The sequence below is a fragment of the Elephantulus edwardii genome, unplaced genomic scaffold (genome assembly GCF_000299155.1).
Source record: "Elephantulus edwardii isolate Elephantulus edwardi_28Jun2011 unplaced genomic scaffold, EleEdw1.0 scaffold00346, whole genome shotgun sequence".
Lineage (NCBI taxonomy): Eukaryota > Metazoa > Chordata > Mammalia > Macroscelidea > Macroscelididae > Elephantulus > Elephantulus edwardii.
The window spans coordinates 80,357-95,230 of record NW_006400096.1 but is presented as its reverse complement, the minus strand read 5'-3'; the positions used below and the strand labels follow the sequence as shown (position 1 = coordinate 95,230).

General features: G+C 39.6%; 1 protein-coding gene across 1 annotated transcript; it reads right to left on the bottom strand.

The window, feature by feature from the left end:
• Positions 1-9,115: 9,115 nt before the first annotated feature.
• On the bottom strand, positions 9,116-14,632 carry HS3ST3A1 (heparan sulfate (glucosamine) 3-O-sulfotransferase 3A1; the record flags this gene model as incomplete). The annotated part of the gene is made up of 2 exons (XM_006901809.1): positions 9,116-9,735; positions 14,600-14,632. Coding segments are annotated over 2 exons (653 nt in total), but the record flags the coding sequence as incomplete, so codon positions are not given.
• Positions 14,633-14,874: the final 242 nt, after the last annotated feature.

The following is a 14,874-nucleotide window of genomic DNA, read 5'->3' as shown; positions in this document are numbered from 1 at the left end:
GTCAGAGGCAGTGCGGGTGGCGCAGGATAGAGCAGGGTTTAGGGCTGCTGTGCATAGGGTCGCTATGAGTTGGAAACGACTCGACGGCACCTAACAACAACAAACGACAGCTGCTGGCGGTTCCTATACAACACCAAGTCAAACCCAATGTCATTGGGTCAATTCCAATCCAGTGTGAATCTCCATAGGCTGTAAATTCAATGGGAGGAGAGTTCTCATCTTTCTCCTGAGGATTCATGGATAAACTCAATCCTCTGCGCGTGCGCAATCTCTTGCTTTGCTCAGACTTCCTGGTGTGCACAACCTTTGGGTAAATTCAACTCTGGACATGCACAACCTTTGGGTCAGCAGCACAACATGCTAAAGTAGTCAGGGCTCCTACTCACCAGTCATTTCCAACCTTTGGAGAATGTATGCACAGCAGAGCAACACACTGCCTGCTCCTGCACCATCTTGATGGCTGATGTCGTCAAGTCCATTGTCGCAGCCGTCAGTCCATCTCATTGAGGATTTCTCTTGTTTTTGCTGACTCTATACTTTACCATACAGGATATCATATTCTAAAGATTGGTCTTTCCTGACTGCAGGCTCGAAACAAGCAAGTGGAAGTGTGTGTTGCTGTATCTCACTTCTAAGAAATATTCTTATTGTATTTCTGCTGTGACTGATTTGTTAAATTTTCTGGCAACGTAAGCCGCACTCAGTAGTTTTCTCTAGCACCATAACTTAAAGGCATAAGTTATTAATTTCTCTTCCCTTCCCTTCCCTTGTTCAACTTTTACATTAAATGACCGAAATTGCATGAAATGATATGAAATAATTGAAAAGATCATAGCTTGAGTCAGGCACATCTTAGTCATCCATGGGACAGTTTTGGGTTTTGGTGGGTGTTTTTTTTTTGTTTTGCTTTGTTTTTAAAGAAGTCTTTTGAAGCAGCCTTGCCCACTATCATAAACATGTCAGCTTTTACACACTGTGGGGTTCGTGTCTTGCTATGACTCTGGAAGCTCTCCCACCAGAATTTGAAATACCTCTATGGTCGCCAAGTTTCAGTAGAGCTTCTAGATGAAGTCAGATTAGGAAGAAAGACTTAATAAATCACTTCTAGACAGTACAGCAACTGGATATATTGTAGATAACAACTCTATACTTACTGAAACTTGACCTTTAGAGAGAACTTGAGCACATGAACATAGTTTGCCAGTGTACGTCCAAAGAGTGACTCCAAAGTGCTCTTGTCATTTTTGTTGCTAGATGCCTTTATCACTCATAGTGGCCCTGTGAACCACAGATAATGCCCTGTAATGCAGTGAGTTTAGTTTGATTCCAGTAAAAAATCAGTTAGACTCAATCAGAATTCTACCCTAATCATGTGTCATCCACGTAGATATAATGAAAGACATTCCTTACTACCTTATCTGATGTTTCCAGTATATCAGACTCCAAGCTTTTTTTTTTAAAGTGATTACAGCAGAAGGCATATCATCCATTTACTAGTCATTTCTCTCAAGTTGGAACCAACTCATAGCTGATCATTCGTGAGTTTCTGAGGCTGTAAATTGTACGGGAGGATATTTCTCACCTTTCTCCTTAAGAACAGCTAGTGGATTCAAATCTATGGGTCAGCAGTGCAATTCCCTTTGATCTGTGCCACCAGGAATACCATCGATGTAACCATTTATTGATACTTTTAATTTTTTTATGAAAACTATAGTAAGCTATTGGACTATTCAAAGAAGACTAATAAGAGTTGGAAATTGAACTCAAATTTAGGATAACAGAAAGCCTGAAGCACACCGTTTCCTAATATCCCACAATGGATTCACATATTAGAAGCAGTTTCTACTTGCAGTTTTATTTTCTTTTAGCATAACTAAAATCTGTTTTTTTATTACTGTGTGAATAAATTGCATTGCTTTATAATTTACCCTAATTCATCCTTACTCAAACTTTAAAGGGAAAGCCTGCCATTCCAATATTCTATTATGTGAAAAACACACTCATAATTCACCTCTCCGTGTTCTTCATCCATGAAACTGACACTCCAAGCACAAATCCATTTGCACAGAAATGGAAGAATTTCAAGGACTGCAAATGATACAGTGAGACTGATGCTTTCCAAACATGGTTTGTACCTTGGCTTTTAAAAATCTCACTACTCTTCATAAAGGACTTTAGAGAGTTGTGCTAGTAACCCAAATGTAGTACCTCTCTGACAATTCCAACCCTTGAGCAGTTCCTCAGGATAAAGATAGGTAATATCCTCTTATATCACTTATAGCCTCCAAAAACCCAAGGGTCTGGTATGAATTGGTAATGAGTTTTCAAGTTTTACCTCTTCAAAAAATTAAATTGCATATATTACATCAGGCAAATCTACTGCAAAAGACTTCTTTTAAAGTCCTAAGGAACAAAGATGTCACTTTTAGGACTAAGGTGAAACTAACCAAGCCCATTATACTTTCAATCACCCTAATATGCTCTTATGTTTGTGAAAGTTGTACATTTCTCTATTGGAACCTTCGAACTGTGGTGTTGTGGAAGAGTACAGACTATATATCATGAACTGTCAGACAAACAAATCTATATTAGAAGTATAGTCACAGTATTCTTCAGAAAAATTGTCCCACATAATTTGAGTATGTTTGCAAGAGGAGCCAGTACCTGGAAAAAGCCATCATGCCTGGCAAAGAGTCATAGAAAGAGAGGAAAACTTTTGGGAGATGAATTGACATGTTGTTGCTATGTGCCGTCGCATTGTCTGCAACTCATAGCGACCCTATGTATAATAGCCCTGAGCACAGCCTTATCTTGAGCCAATCTCACTGTCTCCAACACACCTACCTTTTACCCCAGTTACTGAGTCAATCGATCTCATCCAGTGTCTTCCTCTCTTGCACTGTCCCTCTACCTTCTAAACATGATGTCCTTCTCCAAATATTGATCCCACATGACAACATCCCCAAAGTATGTCAGACGGAGCTTCAAAATCCTTACCTCCAAGGGTTCTCCTGATTTCACTGTCTCCAGGACGGATCTGTTTGTTTCCTTGTCAGTCCATGTTCAACACTCTTCTCCAGCACCACTACTCAGGGGCATCAATTCTATCATCTATAGCCATTGTCCAGCTCTCTGATGCATAGAAAGGAATTGCTAAGACCATGGCTTGGATCACATGCATTTTAATCTCTAGATTGACATCATTGCTTTTCACTTTGGAGAGGTCCCTGACAGCAGATTTTCCTAATGCAATTCATCTTTTGATTTCCTGACTGCTGGTGCCAATAGTGTTATTGTAGAAACAAGTTGTTAACAACTTCAGTCTCTTCTCCATCTATCATGATGCTGCCAGTTGGCCCAGTGGTGTGAATTTTTGTTTTCTTGATGTTGAGCTTCAATTCACTGAATAATAGGCTTATGCACAGCTTTGATTGTGAGGATGGCGCAGGGCCAGGCAACATCTTGTTCCATTGTACCTGGGCTTACTTTAGATCAGGACCAACTCAGTCAGTGGTATGTAGCAACAGTACCACTCTTCCTCAGTTGTGGATTAAAGGAAATTGCTGCTGTTGGTAGATGCCATTGAGTCAGCTAGGACTCACCATGACCCTATGAACAAGAGATCTTGCCCTATCCTGTGCCATTTTTATCATCTCTGATATACTAAAGCCCCTGGTACAATCACTGTGTCAGTCCATCTTGTTGAGGGTCTTCTTCTCTTTCTCTTACACTCTACCTTTCCCAGCACGCTGTCTTTTCCCAAGAATTGGCTCTTCCTTACAACATGCCCAAAGCACGTGAGATGAAGTTTCACAATTCCTGCCTCTTAAGAGTCTTTGAATGGTGCAAATGGTTAACATGTTCAAATGCTACAAATAATTTTGGAGAGTGAATGTGGTAATACACTCCCAACACATCAGCCACTGAAGCCCTAGGGATGCAGCTTTTCACTGCTAATCATCATATTTCCATGATTGAGGACAACTCAATGGCAAGTTTAGTTGTTTTTCTTATATCAAGACTTGCACTGGGTTGAATCTCCAGCATAAAAACCAATTTTCTCTTCCCTGATCCTACAGAGGCACGCCTAAGGTCCTGGAGTTTCTAGAAAATGTGAAAGTAGAAAATATTATTATTCAGCATGAAGGATATGTTAACTACAGTGTATCCATTGGAATTTATCTTCCAAACAAATGGACATGTTTGTTTCAATCTCTTGACAACTTTGTGTCTGGCGACAAAAAAAGAAATCATGGAATTGTCACAAAAGCAAATAGAAACACAAGAGTTGAGCTTGAAAAGGCTTTTAGAAATATATTGGAACAGTAAGTCTCTGTCTGAAGTGGACTGCCTCCCATATCTGCCATTTCACATCTCTTACAAGCCGCTTCTGTGCCCGAGTTGTAAAACTCCAACTCAGTGAGGCGTGAGAAGCGCTTCTTCAGTTCTATTCCTGACAAAGCAGAGCTCTGACGCAGACTCATTAGAGAAAAAGATTTCAAGAGAAAAATACAGAGTGATGAAGTGACAGAACTGTCAGTCAAATATGAATAGAATCTGGTTATTGGACCAGGTTCAGACACATGCTACTTGTGACTGATGTACCTGTTAATCTAGGAACTTTTTCGTGAATGACATTTTGGGTAGGAAGATTCTTCAGGAGTTTCACTGTGCACTTCTGGGTGTTGAGAAGCATCATTCGTATCTGTCACTAAGATAATAACAGCAGCCTCCCCACCTCCCAACTGGGGGTGGGATACAACAAATGTCTCCAGGTATTCTCAAATGACCCTGAAGAAATAAAAGGGGGGGGCTTTGTTCTCTGTATGAAGGAGAGTAGAGAGTTTATGATGACTTACAATAACATAATGCATTTTAGAATACAAATTGTTACAGGAATATAGTCTTTATAAGCGAGCTCTTGTTGTTGTGTGCCATTGGGTTGACTGTGTCTTATAGCAACCCTATGTATAATAGCTCTGAACTCTGTTCTATTCTGAGCCAGTCTGTCTCTGACACATCTGTCCCCATTATCCCAGTTACTGTGTCAACCCATCTCATTTGGGGTCTTCCTTTTCTGTACTGTCGCTCCACCTTCCAAACATGATTTCCTTTTCCAGGGACTTGTCCCTCTTTGTCAAAGTATGTGAGACAGAGCTTCAAAATCCTTTCCTCCAAGGAGAAACTTTGTTTTACCTTCTCCAGCATAAACTTGTTTGCAATCTTGGCTGTCCATGATATGTTCAATACTCTTCTCCAGAACCACAATTCAAAGGTATCAATTCTTCTGTCATCTTTGGTCATTGTCCAGCTCTCTTTCATGAATAGAAAGTAATTGTGAAGACCATGACATGGGTCAGGTGTAAATTAGTCTCCAGACTGACATGGTTGATTTTCAGCACTCTGGAGAGGTCTCTGACAGCAGTTTTCCCTAAAGCATTTTATCTTTTGATTCCTTGACTGCTGGTGACAAGAGTGCTGACTGTGGAGCCAAGTAAGCTGAAATTGTTAACAACTTCAACTTTCTCCATCTATCCTGGCGCTGCAGATTGGACAGTTAACCATCTCAGAGGCTAATTTGAAGATTAGTGTTTTTAGTCCAATTGGAGGTGTCTCACCAGTGTTCATAGCAGTGTTATTCCCTACTGCAAGAACATGAAAATAGCCCAGATGCCCAACCACAAATGAACAGGTTGAAAAGTTGTGGGACATTCACACAGTGGAATACTATACAATGATTTTGTTAATTACTACCTAACTTGGGAGGGATTGGAGAGCATTGTGCTGAGTGAACTCAGTCCCACAAGGACAGAACATGCATAAAACCATTATTGTAGAATAAGTATGAGGATCCTAGGGGTGAGGGTGAGGGTGGAAGCAGAGTGGTGAAGATGGGCAGAGGAATAGGGTGTTAATGATAGGGTTGCAAAATTCAATGGGGGGTGAAGGAAATGGGAAGGATCTTCTATTTAAAAAAACCCCAATGTATTAAAACTTTGTAAATAAATCAGTATTGCAGTAATTTTTTTTTTCTTTTCAAAGAGAAAAGTGAACTGGAGGGGGTAGGAAGGGAGGAAAATGTGCAACAATGAATGAATGGGGGAAAAATTAAATGGAAATACTATGTTGTAAAAAAGCCCCCCACAAAAACCAACAACAAAAAATCAGCCAAAAAAAAATGGTCTGGAGAACAACTTCTTAAAAAAAAAATCAATTACTGAAAATTCTATGGTGTACAAGTATATCCTGCACACATGGGGTCACATGAACGAAAGCGGACCCCACATATTTATCACATTTGTTTGACAGAACTACATGGACCATAGGAGCTCTGGTGGCCTATTAGGTAAGTAGTTGTACTGCCAACCTAAAGGAAAATGGTTCAAATCCTCCAGCTGTTCCACAGAAGATGGATAATCTCCCGTGCAATTTACAACCTCTTAATGCAGATCTTAATGTGAGTAGGTTCTGACTCAATGGCACATAACACCATAACCACCAACATGGACAGCAGTTTTGAAAAGAAACGTGAGGCCAATAACAAACATAGCAGGAGAGGATTGAGTGCCACGTAGACGCACAAATGGATCTTCTTGTTGTGGAACAGTGACATATTATGCTAAGTAGATATTTGTAACTTTTAGCATTCTGATGAAATCGTAAATTTTAGAAGTTTTTCCTGGAGTCCTGCTGTAATCATTAGTAAGTACTATAATGTATATTTTTAAACAATCTATGTGAAATAAAGGCCTTGATAGAAAATCCTGTTCTTTTATTGTTTCTGCCCTATAAAAAGACTAAGTAGTGAAATGCAATTATTAGATGTGTTTGTTCCTTTACACACACTGCTCTCACAAAAGGCCAAATAAATACCTGCAAAAAGAAATCAGAAGAACAAATAAAATCAACTAAGAGAAAGGCTAGGAAGAGAGTAAAATTAGTTTCGTTGCAGCTATTGATGATCAAAACCATGGCTGTGGCTGGAGATTGGAGGGCATGTGGTGAAAGAAAGCTACTGGGAAAGGCTGTGTGGATCTGGGTTTATTTGTCTGTGCTAAATATGATATTGAGGAATAAATTAAAAGATCTGGATTAACAAGAAAATATTTGGAAACATACAAGGGATTTTTCCTTCAATTCAATCCTAATGCATTATGTTTCCCATAAGCTATTTATCACAGACTATAGCCTCTTGGTGGTGGCCTAGTGGCAAGACGCTGCTCTGCAATACTGAAGGCACATGGCTTGAGGCCACCAGCTGCTCCATGGGAGAAAGTTGGGCAATCTCCTCCTGTGCTATTAACTGCCTCTGAAAACCTGCTGGAGGGTCAGCTATGGATTGGTTCCGACTCAACAGTACACAACAAACAACAACATAGCATCTACGGTAAGTGTACAACTGAACGTAGATTTTTAAAATAATTTTAGTATCTTCTTATTGACAATTTTTGAGAAGAAAAAGGAATATTGCTTTAGAGGATTACAGTGCCTGGTTCTTTAAATTTTGGCAGACATAGGGTATTTCTTTGAGATAGCAGACATTTTCTTCTTGGGTTTGAACCTGTAATAAAATGCTGCTGGCAGACTAATTATAAATGTTTTATGCATTTCGTGCATATGTGCTCTCTCTAAACCAATTTAATTCTCATTAATGCTAATCTTGTTAATGCCCACTCAGAGAGGAAAGGAATATTCTTAATAAACTATTGATTTATTTGAGTAATTTAAGTGGGGGATGGGCAGGACTGCTTGAGAGAAGATGACTGAGCAAGACTTTCGCCAAATCAATATTTCTCAGAATATTTTACAAATATTAATGGACATTGGGTTATTACCAGAATGAGTAGAGAAGGGGGGGTGAATAAAGTGACAGAATGAAAGTTCTCCCTTCACGCAAAAGAAATCATTACAAATGAATTGTTAATAGGTATGATTCCCCAGGTCAGAAACTAGATATGAAGGGATGCAGATAGTCTTTCTTTAAAAAGAGGTGAAGAAAAAGATTTCAACTTCGAAGCTCTTATTGACAGGAATTTTCTTCTTTTTAAAAAGATGACAAATGGGTAAATTATGCTCTTAACAGATCTGTCCTCTTCCTAAAAGAGAGGTCTTGTTCCCAACACAAGAATCTAACAATTTGTCTCAATTTTTATCACAGTTACTACTTCCTATCACTGGATACTCTTATAAGACAAGATTGACCCTTAAAAGTTGTCGTGTCTTGCAAGAGTTTTGAATCCATTAGTTGCTCCATGAGAGACAGATGAGCAATCTCCTCCCATGAGATTTACAGGCTCTGAAAACCCACTGGAGGGTCAGTCATGATTCTGACTCAACAGCACATAACAAAAGTTGTCACATCTGAACCCCTGAGGTTTCCGTGAGTACTATCTCAACAATGTAATGAGATTGTGTATCACAAGGGTGCTTTGGACCTTACAAAGAACAGAAACCCTTTCCATAATGTTTTAGATCGTCCCCAAACTAGCTGATCATTTCTAGAGACTAAAGTACCTTTATTTCCTATTGGGCCCTGAAAGTGGCATGAGATATGGAGACAAGAGGGAGACAGAATTTTGTCTAGAGATCACTTATCTGGCTTAAAGGGTGTATGTATAAACACATCATATTATTTTGTGGGAAACTCTTTAAGAAAGGAGCACAAGAAAAAAAAATGAAGGGAGATAACATCTATGGACAGATTTCAATTTTATCAAGATACTTTTAAAGAGGTGTTTACTTTCAGAAATTTCTTAAACTTTTTTTTTCTTTTGGTCTATAATTCTTACAAACCTCTCCATGTCTTTCTTTTTTTTGACGATATTACAAAACTTTTAATGACAATTGATCCTCATCCTTTACAACCATGTGTGCAATAGAGGAAATAAACACTGAGAACTGAGATCATTTAAATGAGTTAAGTTTCCCTCCCCCGAAATGTTTGGTGTTGGTTATGCATGAAGATAGGAGTACAGGTGAAAACAATTCCTTAACATTCATCAGACAAAAAAAAATACTGAAGCAAATGTCAGCACAAATATTAAAACGCCTCTTTTCTACCAATTGGTACAAAAATATATTATATTTCAATATTTTTTCTTTTTAAATTATATTGTTATCCATCCCAGCCAAAGTCATGGCCCGTCATCTGGTAGAACTTGAGGTTGAAGGGCCGGTAGAAGTCCCGCAGTCTCCGCACCACGTCCGGGTCGATCTCGGGGTGGGTCCTGCCCTTGGTCTTGCCCAGGCAGTGCGGTTTGCTGCTGCCTTCGGCCTTCTTGAGGCAGGGGAAGCCCTTGGTCTTGTTGAAGTAGAAGTGCTTGTCGGTGATGATCCTCTTGAGGCCCAGGAAGTCCTGCACGCGGCCCAGCTCGCCGGCCGGGTCTCGGATGAGCCGCTCGCCGCTCACGAACAGCATCTGGCGCAGCGGGAAGTGCAGCAGCCAGTGCTCCAGGTGCTTGGCGTACAGGCCGATCTGGATGGCGCTCCAGGACGTGTCGATGAGGCCGCTCGTGCGGTTCCGGAACGTCAGGCTCTCGAAGGTGGGGATGTCCGGCCGCTTGGACAGCGTCTGCGTGTAGTCCGAGATGGCTCGGGTCACCGGGTCGCGCACCACCACGATGAGCTTGGTGTCCTTGGACATGGCCGAGATGCGCGCAGGTGCGTCCTGCGTGACGAAGTAACTGGGCGTCTTCTCCATGGTGATCTGCCCTTCCAGGGTCCTCGGCATCAGGTCCCTGAGAACAGGAAAGGGGCGTGTTAGAGACAGCAATGAACCACTTCTCAGACTTTAAACTGTTAGATTGGGAATCGCCATTGAGTCAGCCTCCAACTTATGTCCACATCATCCACAGAGAAAGGAAACACTTCTTGATCATCATGATCTGCTGCTACAGATCCAACCTTGTGATTTATGTGGTTTTCACTGATTAATATTTGGAAATAGATTGCCAGGCCTTTCCTCCTAGTGTCTCTTAGCCTGGGCACTCTGGTGGAACCTGTTAGCATCCTCATAGCACCATGCATAGGTCCACCACCCAAGTGGCCAACCAGTGGTGGTCGCTGTGCATGAGTCCTGGGCCAGGAATTGAAAGCAGGTCTTCTACATGGGAGGTGAAAATTCTACCACTGAACCACCACTGCTCTCAAGAAGTCATATGATAGTGGCGGCTATTACCATGGTTGAAAACAGACCCATTATCATTGTTACAGTAGCATCAATATCATTCCGTCACGGAACCACCATTTCTCTGATGTACACTGACATGGCCTAAGGAAGAGGAACAGTTGTAAGCAGACACTGGTGATGGGAACATGGAATGTGAGAACCATGAATGTAGGAAAATTAAATATTGTTAAGGAAGAAATGGAATGCATAAATATTGACATACTAGGCATTGGTGAGATGAGATGGACTGGCATGGGGCATTTTCAGTCGGATGACCATATGATATATTACTCTGGAGATGAAAAAGTGAGGAAAAATGGAGTTGCTTTCTTCCATACCTCAGATTCCTCATTAATCAAGTGAAAAGTCAAAACTAAAAAGCTCATTGCCCTGCAGCTGCCTCATCGCACTGGTCGAGGTTGCCCATCTTTCTCTGAGCAGCTGGTGGATCCAAACACCAGGGAGGAGGCACGTTTGATGTGGCAGCGCAACTTCCTATTGACTAAGGCACCATGGCTCTTTTATCAAATGAAGCCTAATAAGATCATCTGCCTCATAGGTTTGTTACGATGATTATATTTGTGTGTGTATTATATATATATATATAGAGAGAGAGAGAGAGAGAGAGAGAGAGAGAGTCAGCTGAGTAAAGTGAATCAGGCATAAGTATGTGCGATGCCAGTTTTGCTTTTTTTTATTTCCAATCAACAATAAGGAGCTTGAACAGCGTAGTGCAACGTGTCAGGGTGTTAACTGAAAAGTGAGCAATTTAAATATATCAGTTACACCTCAAAAGAAAGATTTACCCCCTTGGAAACTCAGTGAAGGGTCATTATGAGCTGGGCTCCACTCAATGGTAGTAGGCCTAGTTTGGCTTTTTGAATCAACAATGCTGTAAAAATAAAACCCATGTCAGTTTTTCTCTAGTGAATTGGAATATTATACATAATTATGCTTGATTTGTGCCCCTGAATGGTGCAAATGGTTAACTGGTTGGCTGCTTAAAAAACATAAGAAGTTTGAGTTCACCCAGAGGTGCCTGGGAAGAAAAGCCTTATGATCTAGTCCAAAAAATTCAATTACTAAAAATCCCATGCAGCACAGTCTTAACTCTGACACAAACAGGAAAACTAGAAGCTTTAAGTGTCTCCGTGGTGTTTAACTGGCATATGTTGCAATATCAAAAATGTATTAAAATATCTCAAGTCCTTTCATTACCTTTCTTATAAACAACTGTATCTAACAAAATATCAAGATATTACACAAAACATCTTCATAATTCCCAGGTGTTGCAGTAACAAATGTTAAAAGTATTTCTGCATGCATTAAGTTTTTAAAACATTAGTGCATGATTTCTTTCCAATGGCTTGGTGTTCTTTGGTCCAGCTATCATATTGTTTAATTTATTATAGTAAAATAAAGGGAAAGTCAGAGCCTACTTGAGATGGTGTACTTTTCAGAGAAGAAAAAAAAATCCATTTATTTTTCCCCAGTAAACAAAAGTGATAGAAAAGTGGTTAAGCCTGTCACCTATCAAAGATGGAAACAGGTGAGAACACAGGACAGTTCCATCAAATTCTGGTACTCACAGATAGACTATCTCATGTTGCAGTGTATGTTAATGTTTTCCATAGTAAAATCAGATTATTGTTAACAAGCTCTCAGTTATTTTTGCTAGCTTATTCTTCCCGATAAATGTGAGAATGGCTTTGTGGCGTTAGGAAGATACTACTGCAATATGGATGAATAGACATTGCTGCTCAGGTAAAGCATGCTTTCGGATGAAAATGAAATAAAACCTACTGCTTGGAGTCCATTCCAGTTCACAAGGTCCCTGCTGGAGAGGGGAGAGCTGTTCTGTAGGAATTAATTACAAGGCTATATAAATCTTTCAGGAAGCAAACTGACTGAAGCCCAGTAAATCAGTAGAAGCAGGTGAGAGAAAATCTATTTGCAAGTCAAATTTAAAGGGACAGCCAATCAGGGCACAATCTATTTGAAATATGCATGTGTTTCTGTGGTAAGATTTGCAGCAACCTTGGGAACAACAGACATGAACCTTGCCCTATCATGCACCATCCTCACAATCTCTGCTATGTGCCAGCCCATTGTTTAAGTGGTATCAATCTTCTCCTTGAGAGTTGCGCTCTCTTAAATGGACCCTCTACTTTTCCCAGCATATTGTCTATATCCAAGGATTAGCCCCTCCTGTTAACATTAACATGCCCAATGCATGTGAGACCAAATTTCACTATCCTTTCACTTACTCCAACATAGATTTGTTTTTTTCTTTCGGCAGGCAGTATTATATTAAACACTCTTTACCAAGACAACAATGCAAAGATAATGATTCTTCTTTGGTCTTTCCTTTTCACTGTCCAACTTTCAGAAGTACTGGAAGCAGCTGAGACTACCATGGCTTGATTCATACAGTCAAATGCCTTTGCAAAGTCAATAAAGCATACAGACATGCTTCTGGTATTATCTGCTTTCAGCTAGGATCCATCTGACATCAGCAATGATATCCCTGATGCCACAGCCTCTTCTAAACGCAGCCTGAACTTCTGACCGCTCTCTGTCAGTATACTGTTCTAGCTGTTTTTGTATGATCTTCAGGAAAAGTTTGCTTGCATGTGATAGTAATGATAGTGTTTGATAATTTCCACATTTTGTTGGGTCACTTTTCTTGGGAATGCCTCTTTACATTTTATTGACTATAAAAAAAGGGCATTTAACTATTTGGATCATATCATACTATGGCTAACATTTATAAAAATGGGAATCCTAGAACACTTAATTGTGCTCATGTGAAGCCTACATAGATCATGAATGGAAACAAAGGAATATAACATGGTTTAAAATCAGGACAGGAGTGCCAGGGTTGTATCTTCTTTCCAAGCTTATTAAATCTGTATGCTGAGCAAATCATTGAAGTTGGGCTCTATGAAGAAGAATGTGACACTGGGATCAGAGAAAACTCATCATCAACTTGCATTATACACATGACACAATCTTGTTTATTGAAAGTGAGTAGAAGAGGACTGGAAGTACTTGTTGCAGAAGATCAAAGACTACAGTCTTCAATATGGATTACATCTCAACACCAAGAACATAAAAATTCTCACTGATGAACCAATAAAAAAACATCATAACAGATGGAGATATGATTGAACCTATCAAAAAATTCCTTTTACTTGGATCCACAATCAACACACTTGGTGCCAGAAGCCAGGAGATCAGATGTATTGCACTGGAAAAGTCTGCAATCAGGAACATTTTCAAAATACTGAGAAGCAGCGATATCAGTTTGAAGACCAGCATGTGCCTGATTCAAGCCATAGTCAGTTCAATAACTTCCTATGCATCTCAGAGCTGGACAATGAGTAAGAATGACAGAAGAAAAATTGATGTCTTGCTTGGGTGTTAGAGAAAAGCATTCTTCTCCATATAGGGCAACTTCTTGAATTATTTGTTTGCTCAGCAAAGACTAAATAATGATAGAGCAAGGTTGTAGCTCTGATGCACACCTTTCCTGATTTTTAAATCAAACTGTCTTCCTTTGTTCTGATATCTGCTTCTTGGTCTACGTATATATTTTGTGTGAGCACATGAAGTGTTCTAGGATTCCCATTCTTCTCTAAATTGTATTCATAATTTGTTAAGATCCACATTGTCAAATGCCCTTGCATAGCCACAAGTAAACATCTCCTAGTACTCTTTGCTTTCAGCCAAGAACTATGCGACATCAACAATGGTCTCCCTCATGTCATGTGTTCTTCTGAATTCAGCTTGAATTCGTGGCATTTCCCTGTTGATGTACTGTTACAGATAAAATAGAAACAGCCTAACCCATATCAAGAAAAACTTCACATAAAGTCAAGAAAGCAGTAGGAAGCGTTAAACATTGTGAAAAAAACAAAATAAGCCTTCGTCTAAAAAAAGCACAGCATATTGCAGACCAATTGTGTAATAAGAGATAATGAGGCAGGAGAAATAGATTGATGTAGATTCATATGAACAGCTACTGAAGAAGGCAAAAATGATGGAAAAAAGAATTGAAGTAATAAAAAAGTGAATACTCCAAATACAGTGAACCTGAAGAAATATATTGATCTAGAATTTAAAGAACAGCTATGGAAGAAGGTGCAAATGATGGAAGAAAGATTTAAGCCATAAATAAAATGAATACTCCAGAGAGAGGGCTCAAGAAGAACTATATCCATGTGGAAGAACATTAGTCCATGGAAGAAACGACAAAAGATGGGAGAAAGTATTGAAACTATAGATAAAGAGGTAAAAGAACTTAAAAAAAATCAACACAAGACAAAAGGGATATAGTCAACACTGTACTGGAAATAATAGGAATATGTGGAAATGCAATCCAGAATATTAAAACTGAAATGGCAGAAGTTTCCACCTTCTTTTGATGTTTCCTGTACCAGTCAAGATTCTGCCCATAAAATTCTTCAGGATTGCAACTCAAGGTGTCAGTTTTTCAATTATTCCAGCCTAAAGAAACCAGAGCTTTCACTCTAACAAATCTAGCATATCTATGTTTATTGCTGCGTTATTCACAATATCAAAGAGATAGAAGCAACCCAAGTGCCCATTAACAAATGAATGGATAGAAAAACTATGGTATATTCACACAACGAAATACTGTGCAGCACTGAAAAACAAGGAACCCACAAAATATTACACAACAT